At 41.9% G+C, this 22,383-nt stretch overlaps 1 protein-coding gene and 1 long non-coding RNA gene across 9 annotated transcripts in view; one reads left to right on the top strand and one right to left on the bottom strand.

Annotated features, from left to right (window-relative positions):
- Positions 1-22,383, top strand: part of FLNB (filamin B) — a 138,537-nt gene that overhangs the window by 58,716 nt on the left and 57,438 nt on the right. For all 7 annotated transcript variants that reach the window (XM_072785699.1, XM_072785700.1, XM_072785698.1 and 4 more), the window contains exons 3-10: positions 1,002-1,099; positions 3,745-3,892; positions 13,417-13,535; positions 14,535-14,612; positions 15,745-15,907; positions 16,620-16,817; positions 19,413-19,550; positions 21,054-21,180. In XM_072785699.1, the coding sequence (XP_072641800.1) occupies positions 1,002-1,099; positions 3,745-3,892; positions 13,417-13,535; positions 14,535-14,612; positions 15,745-15,907; positions 16,620-16,817; positions 19,413-19,550; positions 21,054-21,180 (1,069 nt within the window). The remainder of the gene's footprint in view (positions 1-1,001; positions 1,100-3,744; positions 3,893-13,416; positions 13,536-14,534; positions 14,613-15,744; positions 15,908-16,619; positions 16,818-19,412; positions 19,551-21,053; positions 21,181-22,383) is intronic.
- On the bottom strand, positions 796-22,321 carry LOC140610112 (uncharacterized). Of its 2 annotated transcripts, none has more exons than XR_012011899.1 (6): positions 22,221-22,321; positions 20,540-21,258; positions 12,978-13,167; positions 8,823-8,894; positions 2,028-2,199; positions 796-1,388 (listed from the first exon to the last, which is right to left on the bottom strand). It is a non-coding gene; the product is annotated as an uncharacterized lncRNA (long non-coding RNA). The 2 variants fall into 2 exon arrangements; XR_012011900.1 differs by having other exon boundaries at positions 797-1,388; positions 12,978-13,164.

Raw genomic sequence — 22,383 nt, 5'->3', positions numbered from 1 at the left:
AAGGGCCATGATAATGATTCCTTTCAACCAGACCTGAGTTTTTGTTAATAAGATAACTTTTGGACCACCCCTCAGCATGGAGGTGGGGCCAGGGGAACCAACCAAGTGCTTAGAGAGTTGGAACCTTTAGCCCCACCTCTTGACCTTCAGGGAGGGGGCAGGGGCTAGAGGTTGAGTTAATCACTCATGGCCAGTGATTTAACCAGTCATGCCTCCCTCACATAACGAAGCCTCTGTAAAATTTCTTGAACTACAAATTTTGGGGAGTTTTTGGATTAGTAAACATGTGGAGGTACAAGGAGGGTAGCACGTCTGGAAAGGGGATAGAGGCTCCATACCCCTTCTCTTATACTTTGCCCTGTGCATCTCTTTCAGCTTGTTGTTCTTGAATTGTATCCTTTTATAATAAATCAGTAATCTAGCAATTAAACTGTTTTCCTGAGTTCTGTGAGCCACTCTAGTAAGTGAATTGAGGAAAAGTTTGGGAACCTCCAACTTATAGCAGTCGGCATCTGAAGTGGAGCAAGGGGGCAGGCAGTCTTACAGGATTTAACCCTTCATCTGTGGGATCTGACACTATCTCCACATAGGTAATGTTAGATTTGAGTTAAATTGTAGGATATGCAGCTGGTGTGGCTCCTATACATTTGGTGACCAAAGCAGAAGTATGAAGGTGGTAGGAGGAAAAAAAATCTGCAAAAAGGCACTAGGCCCAAATAGTTTTACAGGCTTTATTTATTTATACCACACCTTCAAGGAATGGATAATCTCTATGTTAATGCAAGAGAATGACAGCCTGAAGAAGTCTCAGCTTAGTCTCAGAATACTGGCATACTCATATCTGTGTTACTTTTTGCCCTTAAGATATATAATTGACTATGATTTTTGGAAGAAATTGTTTTCTGAATTAAGATACCAAAGGGGTTTAATTTAAGCACATGACTTCCTTTAATCTCTTCAGTCAGCTAATACTTACAGAATCTTTTGTGTTATATTAACAGGTCTGTGCCCAGACTGGGAATCATGGGATCCACGAAAGCCTGTAGACAATGCACGGGAGGCTATGCAGCAAGCAGATGACTGGCTGGGTGTTCCACAGGTATATATATGAGCAATACAATGAGTCTATTTCCATCTTCCAGCTTGTTCTGGCACCCTGTGGGTACCCTTTGGGTCTGGCAGGCAGTCTGACCTCCTCAGCATCCGCCTTCAAAGAGTATTGCCTCTGGCATGCTCCCATCTTCCTCAGTTTACCCATAATAATAGGTTCTTATTTCTTAGGGGCTTGCAGATCATTCAAAAATCTTCACATCGCTCTTTGTCACATGTGGCAAAATTTTCTATTGTTTTTGCTCCAAAAATTTTAAAGACTATCTTGGGACACCAAACTGCAAATGTAGATCTTAATGACTAGGTTGAACTGTAAGAAATAGCCAATATTTGGCCACTTTTTACATATTTTAAAAGTCTTTTAAAAATCCAATATCTTACGGAAAGTCCCTTAGAACTTCTTAAAAAATTTTAAACCAGGATAACCTACCATTTTGGAAATTGTGGAAGAATTTGTATTGCCCATAATCCTATCACAGGAATATAACAAGGGAACTTGGAAATTGGGTAACCTTTGGATACCATCAGCTGTAGCCACATTGCATAGCTGAGATCCTGTCTTCTAAGGTTTTCCAGGGATGCTAAAGAACTCCCTCAGACCCTGTGCCTGAAGCCCCGGTCAAGAGCAGTTGTAGGTAGCCAGTGCCATGGATGGATGGCCTTACCACAGGTTACATTATGGTCTAAGTTGGTGTTCAGAGCTGAGTTCAGTTTATTTTGTAATAGGATCCCTTGGGAGGTAGAAAAGCTCAACTGTGGGCAGCCTGGGTGGCTCAGTGGTTTAGCGCCGCCTGCAGTCCAGGGTGTGATCCCGGAGACCTGGGATCAAGTCCCACGTTGGGCTCCCTGCATGGAGCTTGCTTTTCCCTTTAAAAAAACAAAAAACAAAACAAAAAAAAAACAAAAAAAAAACTCACCTGTGTTTCTTTGGTTTGGTTTTAACATCATGTCTCTGCTTCATGACCTATTTCTTCGCTCTTCCACCCTCAGTAAGTGGTGTGGTATGTTTTTCTTCTCCTCTTAAACTGAAAACCATCTCCTTTGCATGTTCATGTGATGTTGGCACTGTATAGTTGTTGAAGGAGCTGCCTGGAAGAAATATCAAATCAACTCACATCCTACATTTTATGGAATGAATGAAGGCAACTATTCAAACCCAAGTAGCTATTTTGTTGCTGCAGGCTCATTATCAGAATGTTTTCTGGTGTGTAGGTGTTTGTGTGTGTGTGTGTGTGTGTGTGTGTGTGTGTGTGTGTCTAACTGAGGGGTGAGGGAAGCTGGGTATATATGTTGTTCATCTGCATTTGGCTAACCTGGTTCATGAGACCGAGCCTTCTGTTGGGTCTGAGGAGTAGCACCTTAGCAGCTCAGCACCCTTGTTGGGGGCAGAGGGATTTTTTGTACTGTTTAGGACTGGGTCAAGTAGTGGACTGGAGGCTCTGATGACTTCAAGGGGGGCACCTGTCTGGTAGGGGCATAATCTTGCTCCTAGGCTACATATCAGGAGACCTTTATTTCTTCCCTATTTTTTAAACAGTTCATAATATATTAAAACCCATTTTAGTCAGCTTAGGCTACTATATAACAAAGTACCATAGACTGGCTGGTGTAAACAACAGAAGTTATTTCTTTTTTTTTTTTTTTTTTAAGATTTTATTTATTCATTCATGAGAGACACACAGAGAGAGAGAGAGAGAGAGAGAGAGAGAGAGAGAGAGAGAGGGGCAGAGACACAGGCAGAGGGAGAAGCAGGCTCCATGCAGGGAACCTGACGTGGGACTCGATCCTGGGTCCCCAGGATCATGCCCTGGGCTGAAGGCAGCACTAAACCGCTGAGCCACCCAGGCTGCCCCCCAGAAGTTATTTATTATATCTAGAAGCTGGAAGTCAAAGAGCAAGGTGTCAGTGGATTCAGTGCTTGGCGGGGGCCCTCTCTGTGACTCACAGACAACTGGCTTCTTGCTGTGTCCTCACATGGCAGACAGAGAAGACAGAGAAGTCTCGTCTTTCCTCCCCGTCTTATGAGGGCACTAATCCTATCCTCATACCCTCATCTCAACCTACTTACCTCTCAAAGTCCACACCTGCTAACACCATCACACTGGCTCTTAGGCTTTAGCATATGAATTTTGGGAGGATACAAACATTCATGCTGTATTAAGACCGCATATCTAATATGTCGCTGTGTTGTCTCTTTGTTTTTATTACTATTTTTTATTAGTAGCAGAGTCAATAGAGATGCAGGCAATTTATATGCTTCTTGGTAATATGCTCCAATCCCATGTATACTTATTTTTTCTTCCTCCTCAGTTGATGTAGCTTACCCCTTCTGGAAAGTTTCCCTTGGTGGGGGTGGGCAGGTGGGGTGGTAGGTGGGCCTCTTTTTCAAGAGTGGATATGTACCTCTGGAAATCACATATAGAATTGTCGGGGGTGGGGGTCCTCAGCTTGCAAAAGGAAGAGTGACACCTCTAAAAGATAAAAACACTGATGTTGACATGTTATTTTAATTTAATGTAATGAGTTTGGCTCAATTTCTTTAATTTGTAGTGTTTGGCTTAAGAGACATTTGGAAATCTTTAGCAATTACAAGTGATATGTTCTGGATATTCACCTACCATGCTGTTATTCTAGGTCATCACTCCCGAAGAAATTATTCATCCAGATGTGGACGAGCACTCGGTGATGACTTACCTGTCCCAGTTCCCCAAAGCCAAGCTCAAGCCTGGGGCTCCTCTCAAACCCAAACTCAACCCAAAGAAAGCCAGGGCCTATGGCCGAGGTAAGCACTGGTCTTGCTGTGTCAGGCTTGTTCTCAGTTCTTAGACATGATTATGTGGCTCCACGAAAAAGGTTCTTAGCATCAAGAATTATAGGCTTGATCCTTTCAGGCACTCCAGGCCTCCTTTGTAAGATGTTTTTACCTAAAGGTCCATTTGTTTGTGACCAACATTTCTGCTCCATGAATCTAGGCTGTAGGAGATGCTGCTGCTTTAACGTGATGGAGAACGATGAGTTTGTTGCATTGTGATTTTAGTGCAGTAACCCTGGGATGAAGAGAAGACTATTGTTCCCATTTTTCAGATGAAGAATCAGAAGCCTGATTCACTAGAGGTGGGGGTGTCCACCCCAAATCACCAGTCAGCGATGGGGGTAGAACAGGAGCCTGGGTCATCTGGCTGGTGATTCATTTCTCCTTTGGTCCTGCTCATACTGCTTCAGATTTCCAGATGAGGAGGGAGCTATTGTGACCCCTAGATACTTCCTCACTGAGACATCCTGTTTATGATCACCAAGGCAGCTGCAGGACAGTGTTCTGCTCAGAATGTTATGGTGGGTTGAAGGCATTTTGAGGCATTTGATGTTATGATTGGCACCTAACTTCAAGCACACCAGCTTTTTAAGAACAATTGCATTTCAGCCCAGTGTGGTTTCTGGTAAAGATTAGGACAGTGAGATACAATTTATTCCCTTTTTTATGAAGAAGGGAAAGTGCATTATATTTCTTAATTTTTATAATTACAGTTGGGATAACATTTAGACACAAAATATCTTGTATATCCTCTGTTAGAATCTACAGTTCTAACCATTCTAACATAATAGTTTTTTCTAGCCCTTCTTATGTATTATGTGTATGTGTGTGTGAGGTTGTTGAATTCTTTGAAAATCAACTGCAGGCATTGTGATAGTTCACTCAATACATCAGTAGGCCTCTCTTGAAAACCGCATCATTCTCTTGTATAACAACGATATTCATGATCACACATAAAAAGATTAACAATATCATATCAGCTAGTATTCAGTTTACATGAAAATTTCCCTATTCTAAAAAAAAAAGAAAATTTCCCTATTCTAAAATTATCTTTCATATTTTTTGTTGTTTTATAAACCAAGATCTGACCAAGATTGCCTTACTACAGGGGCACCTGGGTAGCTCAGTTGGTTAAGCATCTGATTCTTGGTTTCAGCCCAGGTCATGATCTTGAAGTTGTGGGATTGAGCCCCACACTGGACTGTGTTCAGTGCGGAGTCTGCATCATATTCTCTCTCCCTTTCACTCTGTCTCTTAAATAAATAAAATCTTAAAAAAAAAAAAAAAGATTCACTTATGGTATTTGGTGTTTCTTTAGACTCTTTTCATCTAGAATAATTTCTGTGAAAAAATTTTTTTTCCTTAAAGATTAATTTATGTATTTTTAGAGGAGGTGGGGAGGGGCAGAAGGAGAGGATGAGAGAGAGTCTGAAGCAGACTCCACATTGAGCATAGAGCCCGATATGGGGCCCAATCCCGTGACCCTGAGATTATGACCTGAGCCGAAACTGAGAGTCGGATCCTTAACCACCTGCACTACCCAGGTGACACCCCCCCCTCCATTTTTTAAAAATAATATTGACTTTCTGAAGAGTTCAGAGCACTTGTCTTGTAACAGGATATCCTATACACTCATTCCCTTTGAAGGTAGCGCTTCCCTACATGGTGTTAGCTTAGTCTTAAGATGACACAGAACTAGAGCAGTGGTGTTGGGTGTGGTTCTCAATCTTAATAGTCAGGTTCTTCTCATCTGTCTTTTCAGCATGATTTAGAACAGCAAAGAGGGCCTGCCTAATAGATCTGGAACAAAGCCACTTGCCATTTGAGGTTCCTTTTGGCATCGAGGTTGGGTCCATGCAATCATTTGTATGTATAGGGACTGGGGACTTTGTTTCAAGCCCTCCCCAGATGTGCACTCACTCATAAGTTGGCATGTCCATGCTTGCTTTGAAGGTGCCTTCTCTACGCTATAAACCAAATTTTAAGCAATGATGGCTAGAATAAGGAATCTTTGGTGTTTCAAGGTTATGCTTCCTTAATGGCAAAAAAGCTTCAAACAGCCAAATAAGTCTCTGGTTGACAAAATTGGTCAAGTGGATTCAATCTAATCAGAGCATAAAATGCTTGTTTGCAGTCACCTTATCACTGGCTGTCCAGCTTCCCCATTGTTAATGTGAAACGGTTTCCTTTCACGCTGCTGTTTTCTAGAAAGTGACTATTTGCTACGGTCAGGAATGTGGCTAGTCATTGCCATTTCCTTCATCTGCTTTTTTTTTTTTTTTTTTTAAGATTTTATTTTTAAGTAATCTCTACACCGCAAAATGGGGCCTGAACTGAAAACCCCGAGATCAAGAGTCACATATCCTGCTGATTGAGCCAGCTAGGTGCCCCTCATCTGCTTTTTATTAAGTGTTGTGTCCTTGTGGAGAAAACACACCTTAAAAAATATATATACATGTTATATGTATGTACATATACTTTTTTTTTGTTGTGGTAAAATATGCATAACACAACATTCCCTATTGTAACCATTTTAAAATGGACCATTTAATGGTATTAAGTACATTCACGTGGCATACAGCCATCACCACTGTCCATCTCCAGAACATTTTTATCTTCCCAAACTGAAACTATAATCCCATTAAACTATAGCTCCCCTCCCCACCCCCCAGCCCTTGGCAACCACCTTTCTATTCTCTCTCTATGAATTTGCCTATTCTAGGTACCTCATGTAAGTGGAATCATACAATATTTGTACTTCTGTGTCTGACCAGCTTCACTTAGTATAATGTTTTCAGCATTCATCCATGTTCTGGCATGTGTCAGAATTTTGTTCCTTTTTAAAGCTGAATAATACTTCACCCTATGTATATACTACATTTTGCTCATCCATTCTTCCCATCAATGGGTATTTGAATTGCTTCCATCTTTTAGCTCCTGTGAATAATGCTGCTGTGAACATATGAGTATGCAAGTATCTGAGTTTCTGTTTTGAATATTTTGCTAGAAGTGAAATTGCTGGGTCATACAATAATTCTGTATCTGTTTCTCTCTCTCTCTCTTTGGAGACAGTGAGGTGAGGGGGAATAGTGTGGGGGAAGAAGGGGAACGGCAAAGGGAGAGAGAGAATCTTAAGCAGGCTCCATGTCCAGCTTAGAACCTGATGTGGGGCCTGATCTCACGACCCTAAGATCATCACCTAAGCCAAAATCAAGAGTCGGATGCTTAACTACCTGAACCATCCAGGCACCTCTTTTTTCTTTTTAAGTAGGAGGACCAAGTGTCATTTTAGGCAACAGGGCCACACGTGAGGCCACATGGGTAAAGGGCCTCTTAAGATACTATCTTTGTCCTGTGATGAACCCAAGGGCTGGGGGCAGTTTTCTCTCTCTCTCTTTTGTGGCCACATTGCTTCATTTTTGCCAACTGAACCAAAGGATAGAGAACATCCCATCCTCTAGTTTTACAAGGGTTGAGAGGTTTCTTTAATTTTATCTTTTGGACGTTGGCCAGAATTCAGTTAGCAGCTGGGTGGCACTTGCAGATCCACTCACTGAGACCCATTCACTGAAAGGATAGAGGGCTGGAGTGAGGTAAACTCACAGCTACAAGTAGATCTTTGTGGTGGGCTTGCTTGCAGGGCTGGGTATGTTGAAAGCATGCATCCATGAGCTAAGCAGAAACCTTTCCTAAAACCTATGTTCTGTGTGAAGCATTCACTGCAGAGCAAGCCGTAAGCACCCTTCATTGTGAGGAGTTGTGAGGAATAGGACTTCACAGGGTGGGCTCTGGTCTCTCTCTCTCCCAGCCAACCGTGGTGAGCCCAGGTGGACAAGCCCAGCCCAACCCTGGATAAGCTGCAGAGTCAATTATTTCTCAGGCTGTTGGAGTCAGGTGGAGTGGGTGTTTGTGAATATTTTAAGTGCATGTTTAAATCTATTTGTTACATGACCTGATCATTGCATAAATTTTAAGCAGAAGGAAAATATGATACATAAAAATAGAAAACCCTGTTTTCCAACTGCCAATCCCATTCCCTCTTTCAAAGTCCAAGGTACTTTTTGCCAGCTTTTTTTCTGTGCTGACAGGAGTTCCCAGCTATGTAGTTTTTTCAATTTGCAATTCTTACTTGGCAATGTGTGAATGTTATCTTATTATATAGCAATCTACCACCAATTCTTCTAATGTTAAATTATTTATTAGAAAACAAATACAAATACAGAGTACAGTAACAAGTGACCCAGTGTCTTCAGCAGTCTAATGGCAAGGGAAAAACAAGATAGAGAGAAATCTAGAAATTGAGACTTACAAGACTTAGTAACCAGTTGTAATATGGGAACCTTATTGGATCCTATTAAACTGACTTAAAAAGTATGATGCTCATGAGATAGTTGGAAATTTGAACACTGAATATTTTTTTGATGTGGATATTCTAGAAATATCTCTTAAAGATACATAGTGAATGTTTGTGGATTAAAGATATGAGGTCCAGGAGCACCTGCGTGGCTCAGTTGGTTGACCGACCAACTCTTGGTTATGGCTCAGGTCATGTTCTCAGGGTCATGAGATCAAGCCCTAGGTCAGGCTCCATGCTCAGCAGGGAATCTGCTTGAGATTCTCTCCCTTTTCCCCTGCCCCTCTGTGAGGTCTAGGATTTATATCAAAGTAATATAGGAGGAGGGGAGAGGTAGGAATGAAGATGTAAAACAAAACTGGCTGTGAGTTGTTGCATTGAGGTAATAGGTATCTAGGGATTCAGTAGACAGCTCTCTGTGTCTGTATAAATTTGTAATTCTCCATCATAAACTTTGTATTAAAAAGATTTTATTTATTAGAGAGAGAGAGCAGAAATGAGAGTGAGAGAGAGAGAGAGAGCATCAAGTGAGAAATGATACCTTACCCATAAGGAAGAAATAGGATGGCAGATTTCTCTTCAAAAACCATGGAGGCAGACGTGGCACTTTTTCGAGTGCTGAAAGAAAAGAAAAAAAAAAAAAGAATTGTCAGCTCAGATTCTTGTATCCAGGGATAGTATACTCCCTTTAGGAATGAAGAAAAAAGACATTCTTGGATGAAAAAACTAAAAGAATTTGTGGCCACATTTACCCTAAAAGGATGACTAAAAGAAATTCTCTAGACAGAAGGGGAACAAAGAAAGAAGGAATCTTTCAATTATAGGGAGAAAGAACATGCTATAAAAAAAAAAATATATATATATATGTGTGTGTGTGTGTGTGTGTGTGTGTGTAACAATAGACTTTTCACAAAAAACACAAACTACCAAAACTCAACTAAGATGAAATAGATAACCCAAGTGGCCCTGTAACCATTAAAGAAATCAGTTATAACTTAAAGCTCTTGGAAAAGAAATCTCCAGGCCCAGATGGTTTTACTGGGGAATTTTACCAAACATTTAGAGAAGAATTATTACCAATTCTACACAGTCTCTTCCAGAAAATATGAAGAAGGAACACTTTCCAATTCATTTTATTTTATTTTTTAAATTTTTTCCAGTTCATTTTATGAAGCTATTGTTGCTCTAATAACAAAATCAGACAAAGATAATACCAAAAAAGAAAGTAAAGATCAATATCCCTCGTGAATATAGATATGAAAGTGTAGGGGCACCTGGCTGGCTCAGTCATTAGAGCATGCTACTCTTGATCTCAGGGTTGTAAGTTTGAGCCCCATGTTGGGTGTAGAGATTATTTTAAAATAAAATCTTTAAGGGGTGCCTGGGTGGCTCAGTTGGTTAAGCATCTGCCGTTGGCTCAGGTCATGCTCTCAGGGTCCTGGAATCAAGCCCTGCACCAGACTTTGCTCAGTGGGAAGCCTGCTTTTCTTCCCTCTGCAGCTCCCCCTTCTTGTTCTCTCTCTCTCTGTCAAATAAATAAATAAAATCTTTTAAAACATTGGTGAAAACAATCTACTGCCTTAACAGGCTAAAGAAGGAAAATCACATAATCACATCCATTGATACAGAAAAGGCATTTGACAAAATTCAACCATATTAAGAACTCAGAAAAAGGGGACTAGAGGAGAACTTCTTCAGTTTGATAAAGGGTACCATCCACAACAAGTTTACCTAACATGATTATTTTTTAAAAATATTTTATTTATTTATTCATGATAGAGAAAGAGAGAGGCAGAGACACAGACAGGGAGAAGCAGGCTCCATGCAGGGAGCCCGATGTGGGACTCGATCCCCGGACTTCAGGATCATATCCTGGGCCGAAGGCAAGTGCTAAACCGCTGAGCCACCCAGGGATTCCCTACCTAACATAATTAATGGTGAAAGACTGGATGTGCCCCCTAAGATTGGGAATAAGACAAGGATATCCACTCTCACTACCATTTCATTCAACATCACGATGCAAGTTTTAACAAGTATGGTGAGGCAAGAGAAGAAAATAAAAGATACATATTGAAAAGTAAGAAATAAATCTGTCCCTCTTTGCAGATGACTTGATTGTCTGTGTAGGAATTCCTGAAAATCTGCAACAAAAGAAAACAAAAAGCCCAAAACTCTTCTTGAATAAGTGAATTCAACAAGGTCTCAGGATATAAGATCAGCATGCCAAAATCAGTTGTACTTATGTTAAAATGTATGTCATCTAGGTTTCATACAATGGACATAAGGACGTTAAAATAAAAAAAATCATACTGTTTAAATATCATACCATTTATAGTTACTCAAAAATTTGAGAAATAGATGTAAATGTAATAAAACGTGTTAAGATTTTTATGCTGGAAACTACAAAAAAAACACACTAATGAAGAAATCAAAGATCTACATAAATGGAGAGACATACTGTTTTTATGAATTGAAAAAGTCAAAGAGTAAAAATGTCAGTTCTCCCCAAATTGTTATATAGGTTTAACACAATTTCTATCAAAATCCCAGCAAGATTCTTTATAGATACAGAAAAGATTATTATTTTAAGTGTATATGGCAAGGCAAAGGAACTATAGTAGGGAAGTGATTGTGAAAAGGAAGAAAAATGTGGGATGAGTCAATGTACTTGATTTCAGGACTTATGAAGGTATAGAAATGAATATACCACCATGTGATATTGGTGGAAGGAAAGACACATGAATCAATGGAACAGAATCCAGATCCCAGAAAGAGATTTACATAAATATGCAAACTGATTATTGACATAGGTACAAAAGCAATTCAATGGGGGAAAGAGCCTTTTCTACACATGGTTCCAGAGCAATTGGGCATCCATAGGCCAAGAAAAAAAGAACCTCAGCCTGAGTTTCACACCTTATAGAAAAACTAACTCAAAGTGAACCATATCTAACTATGAAACTTCCAGATAATCAACAGCAACATAGAAGAGAATCTTTGGGATCTAGGATGAGGCCAGGAGTTGTTAGATTTGACCCCAAAAGCATGATCTGTGAAAGGAAAAATATAATAAGTTGGACTTCACCAAAATTAAGAACATAAAAAATTTCACGAAACATGGTCTGTGCCTTGGCATGGCACACAAGGATTGGACTGTGCTGTTGAGGGCTTTCTCACAGTGAAGGCACACTCCTGGATCACCCTGCTCTCCTGCAAGACAAGTGCCCTTAACCTCCACCCTGTAAGCCACCTGGATACCATCTCAAACAAAATTCAGAATGCTGCTGAGACAATGGTTGGATTTTACTCTTAAGAACTTTTTAAAGCAATTTAAAACTTTTCTCAGTTAAGAGGATGAAAAGACAAGCTTAAGACTGGGAGAAAATATTTGAGAGCCACATATCCAACAAAGAACTAGTATCTAGAATATATAAGGAACACTCAAAACTCAGTAGGTAAAAAATATCCAATTAGAAAATAGGCAGTAGGGATCCCTGGGTGGCTCAGCAGTTTGGCGCCTGCCTTTGGCCCAGGGTGCGATCCTGGGGTTCCGGAATCAAATTCCGCTTCAGGCTCCTGGCATGGAGCCTGCTTCTCCCTCTGCCTGTGTCTCTGCCTCTCTCTCCCTTTCTCTGTGTCTATCATAAATGAATAAATCTTAAAAAAAAAAAAAAAGAAAATAGGCAATAGATGTGAACAGACATTTCACTGAAGAGGGTATATAAATGGTAAAGAAGCACATGAAAAGATATTCAGTATCTTTGGCCATATGAGAAATGCAAATTAAAATCACTACATATCTATCAGAATGGCTAAAATAGAAAATAGTGGTAATGCCAGATGCTGGCAAAGATGCAGAGAAAGCAGATCCAGATCACTCATCCATTGCTGGTGGGGATGTAAAATGGTACAGCTACTCTAGAACACAGTTGGACAGTTTCTTAAAAAGAACTAAGTGTGCAGCTACCATACAACCCAGCAATTGCACTCCTTGGCATTTATCCCAGAGGAATGAAATCTTACGTTCATACATAACCCTGTACACTAATGTTCATAGCAGCTTTATCAGTAATAGACAACTGGAAACCATCCAGATGTCCTTCAGTGGGTGAATGGTTAAACACGTGGTAGTACATTCATATCCTGGAATATGCAATAAAAGAACAAGTATTGATAGAGTCATCAACCTGGTTGGGTCTATAGAAGATCATGCTTAGCCATGCAACCTCAAAAGATTGTGTAATGTGTGATTTCATTTATAGAACATTCTAGAAATGATAAAATTACAGAGATAGAGAACAGATTAGGGGTTGTTGGGGTAAGAGGAGGGTGGGGCAGGGAGGGAGTGCATATGGTTATAAGAGGGCAGCAGGAGTGATTCCCATGGGGATGGAAATGTCCTGGATCTTGACTGTGTCAAGCCCAGGATCCTTGTGATACTATACTAGGGTTTTGTAAAATGTAACCATTTGGGGACCTGGATAAAGGGTATTATTTCTTTTACCTGCATGTGACTATCTCAAATTAATTTGCTCAGTCATCTCAAAGTAAATAGTTTAATTTAAAAGTATTGATCAAATGCCATTTTTAAACATTTCAAGTAATACAAAATGGCCTTTAATGAAAAATGAGCTGTTTCCCACACCTCATTCCTCCTCCTCCCATGTCCCCTCCCTCAGGGCAAATCCCACTGGTACTTACTAAATCATTTTCCATAGTTGTATAGACTTCTCACTGAACTGCTCTGAATATTTCAGAATCAGGTATCGCTTAAATAACAAGGACAGAAGTACTTGGGTGGCTCAGTCCGTTAAGCGTCTGACTCTTGATCTCAGCTCAGGTCTTGTGAATTGGAGACTTGTATTGAGCTCCATCCTGGCTATGGAGCCTACTTAAAAAAATAAAATAGAATAGAATAGAAAATATAAATAAAATATAAAATAATAAAATATAATATAAAATAAACAAGGACAAATTCAGGGGTTTTGACCTGTTTGATAATCTTTGTCACAGGCATCCCTGTCTCCCACATGGCAGCTGCAGGGCTGAGTCCCATCTCTCAGTTCCCTAAAGGAAAATGGTGGGTGATGGCTTGTGTCAAGGCCCTGCCTTTTGTAATGTGCTTGTGTAAACCTGACAGGAATCGAGCCTACTGGAAACATGGTGAAGCAGCCGGCCAAGTTCACTGTGGACACCATCAGTGCCGGGCAAGGAGATGTGATGGTGTTTGTTGAGGACCCAGAAGGGAACAAAGAAGAGGTAGGTTGGAAGAGTTTGGGGGGCTTGTGACAGGGCTAAGGACTATATTTCCATTTTCCTCATTAAAGCTCACAAGAAGGGGCACCTGGGTGGCTTAGTGGTTGAGCGTCTGCCTTTGGCTTAGTTCATGATCCCGGGTTCCTGGGATCAAGTCCCACATTGGGAGCCTGCTTCTACCTCTGCCTATGACTCTGCTTCTCTGTGTCTCTCATGAATAAATAAATAAAACCTTTAAAATTAAAAAAAAAATCAGCAAATAAAGCTCACAATCCTCCAAAAGGATCCTGATGCTTAGAGCAGTCAAAGTAATTGCCCAAGGGCTGTGCCTTGAAATGTAATAGAAATTGATACCCAAGGACACAATGTTTAATAAAATAAGGAATACTTTATTTAGCAAGGGCCTTGTGACTTGACATTGTAGATGCTGATGGTCAGAATAACAATGACAATACTGATAGAATACAGCAACAGTACTGAAGCTTTCCTCTCTTCCCAGGCGGGCCATTCTTGGTTCCTCCCTCAGGACCTTTGCCCATGCTGTTCCTTCTACTTATCTTCTTAAGACTGTTTTATTTCTAGTGCTCAGCACCATCCAAAATTCTAAGTTTACTGGCATATTGTCTGTTTCTCCCACTGGGGCAAGGATTGTGCCTGACTTGTTTTATTTTTGGCACCTGACACTGGGCCTGGCATTTCATAAACTCTTAATAATTACTGAGCCAATAAAGTTTTAAATTACTGGCTTTGTGGTCCCTCTCATCTACCGAGTTCCAGCCCTGGGAAGGTGGAGTTATGACTTGGTTATACATTTGTGCTATATGACTTTGTTTCTCTGACTTTAGGCTGCTGCTTTTCTTGGGCATCCTTCAGGAGTGGTGGGGCAGGAAATAGCCAGGACAGGTTCCTGACCTGGCAGCTTGCTGCAGAGCCTTGGCTGGCATGGCATGCTTTTACTCAAACCCAGCACCTTCTCTAACTATTGTTCATTTTCTGTCCTAGGCACAAGTGACCCCTGATAGCGACAAGAACAAGACATACTCTGTGGAGTATCTGCCCAAGGTCACCGGGTTGCACAAAGTAAGATGAAGTGTCATGGCTGTTGCTTGAACTGCTCTTCTGGGCTTGCTTTGATATGTGTGTAAGAGGGTATCTTAGGAAGGCTGAATTCTACTAAGTTCTTTGCAATTTAAGATTGTTTTTAACTCTACTTGGGTAACAAATGATTGTAGCTAACATGCCTAGAGCATAGATGCTAAGCTATGGGTTCTTTGTCTTCCATGCTTCCTTAAGTATTCCCCCTTGGGGTGCTCTGGAGGGTCTGTCTGTATTGAAGCATGAGTGTGGAGGGGGCCAGTTGATATAGTTGAGGACAGTGACCCAGTCATGCACCTGTAGAAATGATGGGGGTCTAGTCCCCCCAGGTCCTTTGTCTCAACATCATTTTGAATTCTGTTTGAATGGGTGTCTAGTTGGCCTATATGACAGGGGCCTGAGGAGTCTGAAAGATCCGTAAAAAGTGTGTTTTTCCTTAAAATAGGGCCTTCAACAGCATGTACAGGTCAGTCCCTGTGTACCATGCCAATATTTCGAGACATAGACCATATTTACTACCTTGACCTTTAGTGAATTCACCTGGAATCATGGCTATTGATTTTTCTTATACCGTTAGGACATCCTGAATTTTGGGAAAAAAATCTTGAAGGAAGCATTTATGATGGAATTAATTTATTCTATTCATAGGAAATCCAGCTCTATATTCCTTAAAATTTAAAAGATGAGAACCTACTCAAATTTTAGATGAAAATCAATACTGTATCTCAAATTCATGTATGTGAGAATGATCTTGGTCCTTTGAAAAACATTTTGACTCTAGGTTTGAAATCCTGGAACTGTGCCTTATTTTCTGGGGGTACGGTGGCCCCTTCTACAGATTCAAGTAGAAGCACTGGTTTGCATCCTGTTATAGACGCTACCCATATCTGATCTAAAGCATTTTTAGTTCACTAAAGGCATGATATGTCCCAGGCCCAGTGTGGGATGGAGCCAGGAGGGAGTCCCACTCAGGCACTTAACCAGGGCTTTTGGTTCCAGCCACCTTTGTGTGTATAGTTAGGAGAATGGAAGAGAAGATTGTCATTGCATATGGCTCAATAAAAGGTCTCACTGGTCAGGGAGAAGTGATTATATCACATCTGTTTGTCACTCGTAGGTTACAGTCCTCTTTGCAGGACAGCACATCTCCAAGAGCCCATTTGAAGTGAATGTCGACAAGGCACAGGGAGATGCCAGTAAAGTCACTGCAAAAGGCCCAGGCTTGGAAGCTTCCGGGAACATCGCCAATAAACCCACGTACTTTGACATCTATACAGCAGGTATTGTGGATCAGGCTTTCTTCCAGAGCCTGAGATAATCCTCAGGAGACCCAAGGCTTGGGATGCCTGACGTTTTGTCTTTTATGTCAAACCACCACCAATGCCCTTTTTCAAGTGTGTTGGTTATATTTACAGATTTTTCAAAACTAGCTTTTCTTTAAGATCTTACACTCAAATAATCTTCAATTATTTATAATCATGTATATGATTGAAGCTTGGCTTCAATTGTAAATAATCAATTTCTTTAAGCTTTTCTTTAAGATCTTACACTCAAATAATCCTAAATTATTTATAATCATGTATATGATTGAAGCTTGGCTTCAATTGTAAATAATTTCTGTACACATTTCTACCTTGGTTAAAAATTGTTCCAAAGAAACTAAGTTTTAAGAATCATCTACTAGATCAAATTCTATGCCAGGTGCAGGGGTCGGGGAGGAATGATCAGGCTCAATTTTTAAAAAAAAATGTTTTTTATGATACAACTCTTGAAATATCACCTTTCTATTCCATGTAGAAAATTTTAAAAATAGAGAATGGGAGAAAAAGAAAAGTTTATGACCCTCCTCCCCCAAACAGAAAACGGTTTTAGCATCTTGGTATGGACCTTCTGAGTGCCTGTCTTCTTCCATCTGCATTTGCACCTACACTCATCTGCAGTAAGTGTTCTGAGAAGGTGACCTGGGCTCATTGAGTGCTTGTTGTCTTCTAGGTGCTGGTGTGGGTGACATTGGTGTTGAGGTAGAGGACCCCCAGGGGAAGAACACGGTGGAATTGCTGGTGGAAGACAAAGGAAACCAGGTGTACCGATGTGTGTACAAACCACTGCAGCCTGGACCTCACGTGGTGAAGGTCTCCTTTGCTGGGGACACCATTCCCAAGAGTCCCTTCGTTGTGCAGGTTGGGGAAGGTGAGTGCTGGGATGGCCAAGTAGATCTGCCTCTGATGTTGAGGCTGATGGTGCACACCAGCCAGGAGAATAGTGGGGACCATGCTGGACCCACTCCCGTTCCCTTTCTGCCAGGGTCCCTTTGGTGGGAAGCAGCTTGCTTTGTCCTCAAGAGAGGACTACTGTCTTTCTGTGAGATGTGCAATGACCTCAGTGCTTCACTTGTATGAACTCATTTCATCCTTCCTGGAACACTCATATGGCAGAGTCATTGTACTCCCTGAGGGATGCCAGATGGAGGCTGTTCACACCGTTGATGTCCGAGGCCGAGGTTAGCAGCTATAGTACTGCCGTGGCCTTCACTGCTTGGCCTTTACTGGCTGCCATGCGCACTTCAGCATGAATGCAGCCAATCATCATGCTGGCCAGCATGTTCCAGGTGCTGGCGTTATCCCTAGTTTGCTGGTGGAGACACCAAGGCTTAGACAACATAGTTTATCGGTGAACACAGACTAGTCATCAGTAGAAGGAGAACCCATGTCTCTGTCCACCTGTTAACCATGCTGCTAAACCCCTCCTGCAGCCAGAGCTTGCATTTTCCTCTAATGTTAGACTCCTTTTCCTTCTGACTTGGTGGTTCTTTTTGTTTTGTTCTCCAACTCTGCTGCCTTTTCTAACCAATACTTGCTTTTCCCTGTTCTATCCTCTGCATCTGCATCTGTAGACCTGAGCTTCCTCTTCTGAATCCTGCCTCTGGGTCAGCCTGGACCCCGAAACTGTTGGCTTCCTAACTGAGAGCAGTGGGCCAAAGGCATCTCACTGGGTAAGGGTTGGTTGAATGGAATTTGTGCCAGTTCTCCTTGCTGCCCACACACAGGTCAGCTGAGCCTATGCTGTTTGTGACCTCAGGACATGACAGTAGGGGTTTCACTATTACTTGTCTCACTAGGCCCCAAACCCACTCTCCACTTATGTTGAGACATGTCTAAAACATTTCAAAATGGTGGAGAATCTGGTGGTTTCCTTCAAACTCTTTAGTTCCATTTAGTGTTTATATGAACTGAGCAGTTGCCCTTTTAATGTTGAACTATTACCCATGTTCAGAATTTCCATGAGTGTTTGGTTGGTTTTTTTTTTTTTTAAGGCACATTAAAACCCTCTGAGGGAAGTCCTGTCATCCTGTTGTGACTTATTTCTGGTATGACCAACTTTTCTCCTTTTGACAAAGAAAAGAAAATAAAACCAACATATTCATAAACAAAACTCTCTTTGACATAATGCAAGAAAGAATTTCTAACAGCTTTCCTGTTCTAAAACTGTCCTCTGACTTCCTCTCACTCATGAACTATGCTTTTCATCTCTTGTGTATCCATCCATCACTTATACTATTTAGTATGTATTTGATAGAGTTTTTCTTTTGACGTACTAATTCCTCCACTACTTAACTGATTTTATATTAAAAAGAATCTTCATTTCACTTTAACAATGGAAAACCAATGTCACTTGTGACAAAATGTGGCCATAAACATGTTCATCCATGAACCACCTAAAATTAACTCCTCGAGTGTGGGTCTCTCTCTTCCAAAGCAGTTGTTTGCCAAATAGCCAGCTGAGGACACTGCAGTGAGGAGGAACCAGAGGAGGCATTATTTTCTTTCTGTGGAGTAAAGAGTTTTATCCTCTGGAGTCTGTGATCGCACTCCGGCACACAGAGACTTGTTAAATGTGCAATGTTAGATTTGGAAAGGAAAAGCTACTTAATAAACGACATGATATTTTACCCATTGCTCTCTCATTTCTGTACTTAGAAAGGGTTGCCTGTGTTGGCAAAAAATTCCTAGGGTGTGAGAATGCGTGTTTATCAACCGTCTGATGACCCTTATAGAACAGTAGTTTTGTGGACTTCTCATGTAAGAAATTACTAGAAGCTACTTGTATTTAATTTTTAGTCTTCTGACTTTAGGTTTTTAAACTGGATCCAGAAATCAAATGGAGAGGGGTGTTTATTGCTAATTGTTGCATTGATAGCCACCCACATTCTGATTACCTGGTGACAGCACTAAAATGTTTGTCTGCCTTGGCCAAGGTGGGGTTGAGCTGCTTTCTTTCTGAGCTGTCCTCTGGTTTTCATGCGGAAGACGATCACATTTCGACTTTTAGAGATGGCCAATCCAGAGTTTGGAACACAGTCAGATATTTTCAAGTGCTATGTTTTCCAAGTAGACTTGAGAAAGTTCCGTCTTCTCAATTACTGGGCCCTTGAGTGTGGCAATGAGACTTAACTCTCCTTTACCACTGAGAGGATAAATGCCAGGGTTCAGCGGGTTCCAGGAGCACAGCAAATGCAGGCTGTGCTTCTCCTTCTTTCTTTGCCAAAGTAACTCCCCCACTCCCCCACCCCCATCCCAGGCCCTCTGTGGTGTGGCTGGACAAAGTTATGTTGTATCCTTATTTGCTAGCCTGGTGTGCTCCCTGAGCAGGACCCCTGGCCTTGGGCAAGTGCTGCAAACTCTCTGTGCAGAGCAAACATTTTCTTGGCAGGTGGCTCCCAGTTACCTTGGCTTGCTTGACTCTAACGAATGAAAGGTTGAATTGATGTCAAAACTGTGTTTGCAGCCTGTAGTCCAAATGCCTGCCGGGCCAGTGGCCGGGGCCTGCAGCCCAAAGGCGTCCGCATCCGGGAGACTGCAGACTTCAAGGTTGATACCAAAGCTGCTGGAAGCGGGGAGCTCAGTGTCACCGTGAAGGGTCCTAGTAAGTGCTCCTTTGTTTCCTCATCTCAGGGGTGACTTCAGCTGGCTTTGCATCCATGGCATATGGATTTCATCCCACAGCCAGTTTTGATGGATCCCAGAGAGCTGTGTCAAAGAGTCGAGGCTGTCTGGGCTCCATGAGGAAAGAGGCCGTGATCAATTAGTTAACGTCTGCCCTGGGTGCAATGGGAACAGTGGTGGTTTGACAGCCTCCTGTATTAAGGCTCCTGGGAATAGAAGAAGCACTGATGTAATGGAGTTTGGGAAGTGCTATCCTTGGAACGACAACCTGAAGTGACTTATTTTTTATTTGAGGAAACGTAGGCTCTAGAGGAAGGGTCTTGCCCAAGGTCACACAGCTTGTAAGCATCTGAGCTGGAATTCAAGCAGTCTCGAAAGCCAGTAATTTTCCCACTACAGGTTACATTTTATAGACTATGAAATTATGCCAAGTACCTAATTACTATGATCAGTGCTTATAGAAGGAAAATAAAATTCCCTAAGATTACGTTTTCTTTGTAGATAAAAGCTGTTTGTGGAGGGGTGGGTTGTACTCTGCGACTCTTTCTTCCCCTTTTTGGGAAAGGAGACCGCAGACGCAGGGATGAGCGTCTGCTCTGTCCGTGTTCTCCGCTGCCACAGAGAAGCAGCCCTGCATCTCTGGCTGCCGAGGCTTGGTGGGAATGTGTGCTTCCTCTGCCGGGATTGCTCTCACCCTCTGTATTCTCAACAGGTTGGGGCAGGAGTGTTCAGAGCTCCAGAAAGTTAATATTTGATCCCAGAGCACTGAGCTGTGGGGAGGGCTGGGTTTGAAGGGTGGCTGAGGTTCTAGACTGCCCTGACCTGGAGCCAAGCTGCTCTGGGGCTGCCATAACTGCTGGCTTGTTGCTTTAGAAGCCAAGGAGAAGTTTTTTCTGACCTTTGGATTCTCGCTTGACTAAGTGGCTTTCCCAGCCAAACCTCAGGGCTCAACATAAAACAAGTTCCTACCTGATGGCTCAGTTTGGAGTTTGTGGTACAGCATTTAAAACCTGTCTTCTTGTAGATAGTACTCAGGAGTTTTCTCCCTTTGGTTGTCCAGCTTTAAAAGAGATGTGCCAAGACAGTAACCTGAAACGCATGCCAAATACTCATAAGGGTTCAGTCCCTCCTCAGTTTTGTGAGAGGCTAAGACAGCGATCGTTAAGAAAAATTGAGGTATGACTAGATTTGTTTTTACACAGACCCAGGAGGTCAAGGACTCCTCCATCCCCAATAGCTCAGAGAGCCTTCTAAAGCCGGTTTGCTGGAAAGTCTTCATTTCCCCACACTTTGAGGCAGAGATGGGTCTATTTTTAGGCTTGGATGAATCTCAGTTTTTGAGGGTGTCACACTCTGAGGCAGCCCACTTTGGTTCCCTGTGTGGCTTATGTCTTGTGGATATTGCTCTTTCTGTTCTTGTCCTTTGGATTCTTGTTCTCAGCTTGGGATTGCTTTGGAAGGAAGGTGTGCTTTCTTCCCACAGAGGGTCTGGAGGAGCTGGTGAAACAGAAAGGCTTTCTGGATGGAGTCTATGCATTTGAGTATTACCCCAGCACTCCAGGGAAATACAGCATCGCCATCACGTGGGGGGGACACCACATTCCAAAGAGGTGAGTCTCCAGCAAGAGTTGTGTCTTCTCTGGAGGCGTGTTCAGCCTGGGGCAGGCTCACGGTGGTTGCTTCCTGGGCTGTAGGAGGGAAAGAAATCTACTTTGTTGAAAATGTTTTTTTTTTTTTTTTTTTTTCCAGAGCAGCACAGACATTTGGCTTGTTCTCAAAAACAGCAGAAAGTCACTGTGGTTTCAGTTGCCTTGCTTTAAATCAAATGCTGGCGGTTTGGGGCTGACGGGAGGCAGGGAAGCCAGAAGGAGCAGTAATAGAGAGCAAATGGGCTGTGTATCTATACACCCTTATGTAAACTAGGATTCTCTTTCTTTCAATGTGTGCCTCTGTTCAGGAATGCCATGGGGGTAAAATCTGCCATGGTTTACATTAAAATTCTCTACGTGAGCGCAGTCAGGAGCCAAGGGACGCAGTCTACAGCTTTGCCTTGTGGGGATCACAGTTACCCTTCCCTGTTCACATGTTTTCCAGCTCTCCTGGGGGCAACTTTAAATTCTGAATAAATTACATTTACCTTGAGAAATATCTGGGCATTATAGGGTTCTGAGAATCTAAGCAAACTTTTTTTCTTAAATATACTTATTTAAACAATCTACACACCCAGCATGGGCCTCAAACTCACAGCCCCCAAGATCAAGAGCCACATGCTTTACTGACTGAGCCAGCCAGGTGACCCCTCTAAGCAAATTTTTAAAAATTCTTCTATACTAAAGTTAAAGCGCATTCGTTCATATATGAAATAAAGCCTATTCAACCTAGTTTTCTTCTTATAATATGTTTTTTAAAGATTTTATTTATTTATTTTAGAGAGAGAGAGAGCACAAGTGGGAAGGGCAGAGGGGAATGGAGAGAGAGTTTCAAGCAGACTCGACACTGAATGTAAAGCCTGATGTGAGGCTCTGTCCTGGGACCCTGAGATCATAACCTGAGATGAAACCAAGAGTTAGATGCCCAACTGACTGTACCACCCAGGTGCCCCTTGTTCATATAATATAAGCAGGATATAGGAAAGAATGCTCTCTCTTACCTTCCAGAGCTCACAGTCTGGTGAGCCCTACACTCAAAAGGTGAATGATCAAAAGGATGAGTTAGTGTGTTTTGTGTGCCAGTGGTTACCTGAGTGTCCCGTGGCAGCCATAGTACATTATATTGTTGACATAACAATGGCTGTGGGGCCACCTGTGTGGAGG

Source organism: Canis lupus, chromosome 19, assembly GCF_048164855.1.
Source record: "Canis lupus baileyi chromosome 19, mCanLup2.hap1, whole genome shotgun sequence".
NCBI lineage: Eukaryota > Metazoa > Chordata > Mammalia > Carnivora > Canidae > Canis > Canis lupus.
The sequence above is the reverse complement of the archived record's forward strand: the minus strand, read 5'-3'. Positions and strand labels throughout refer to the sequence as shown.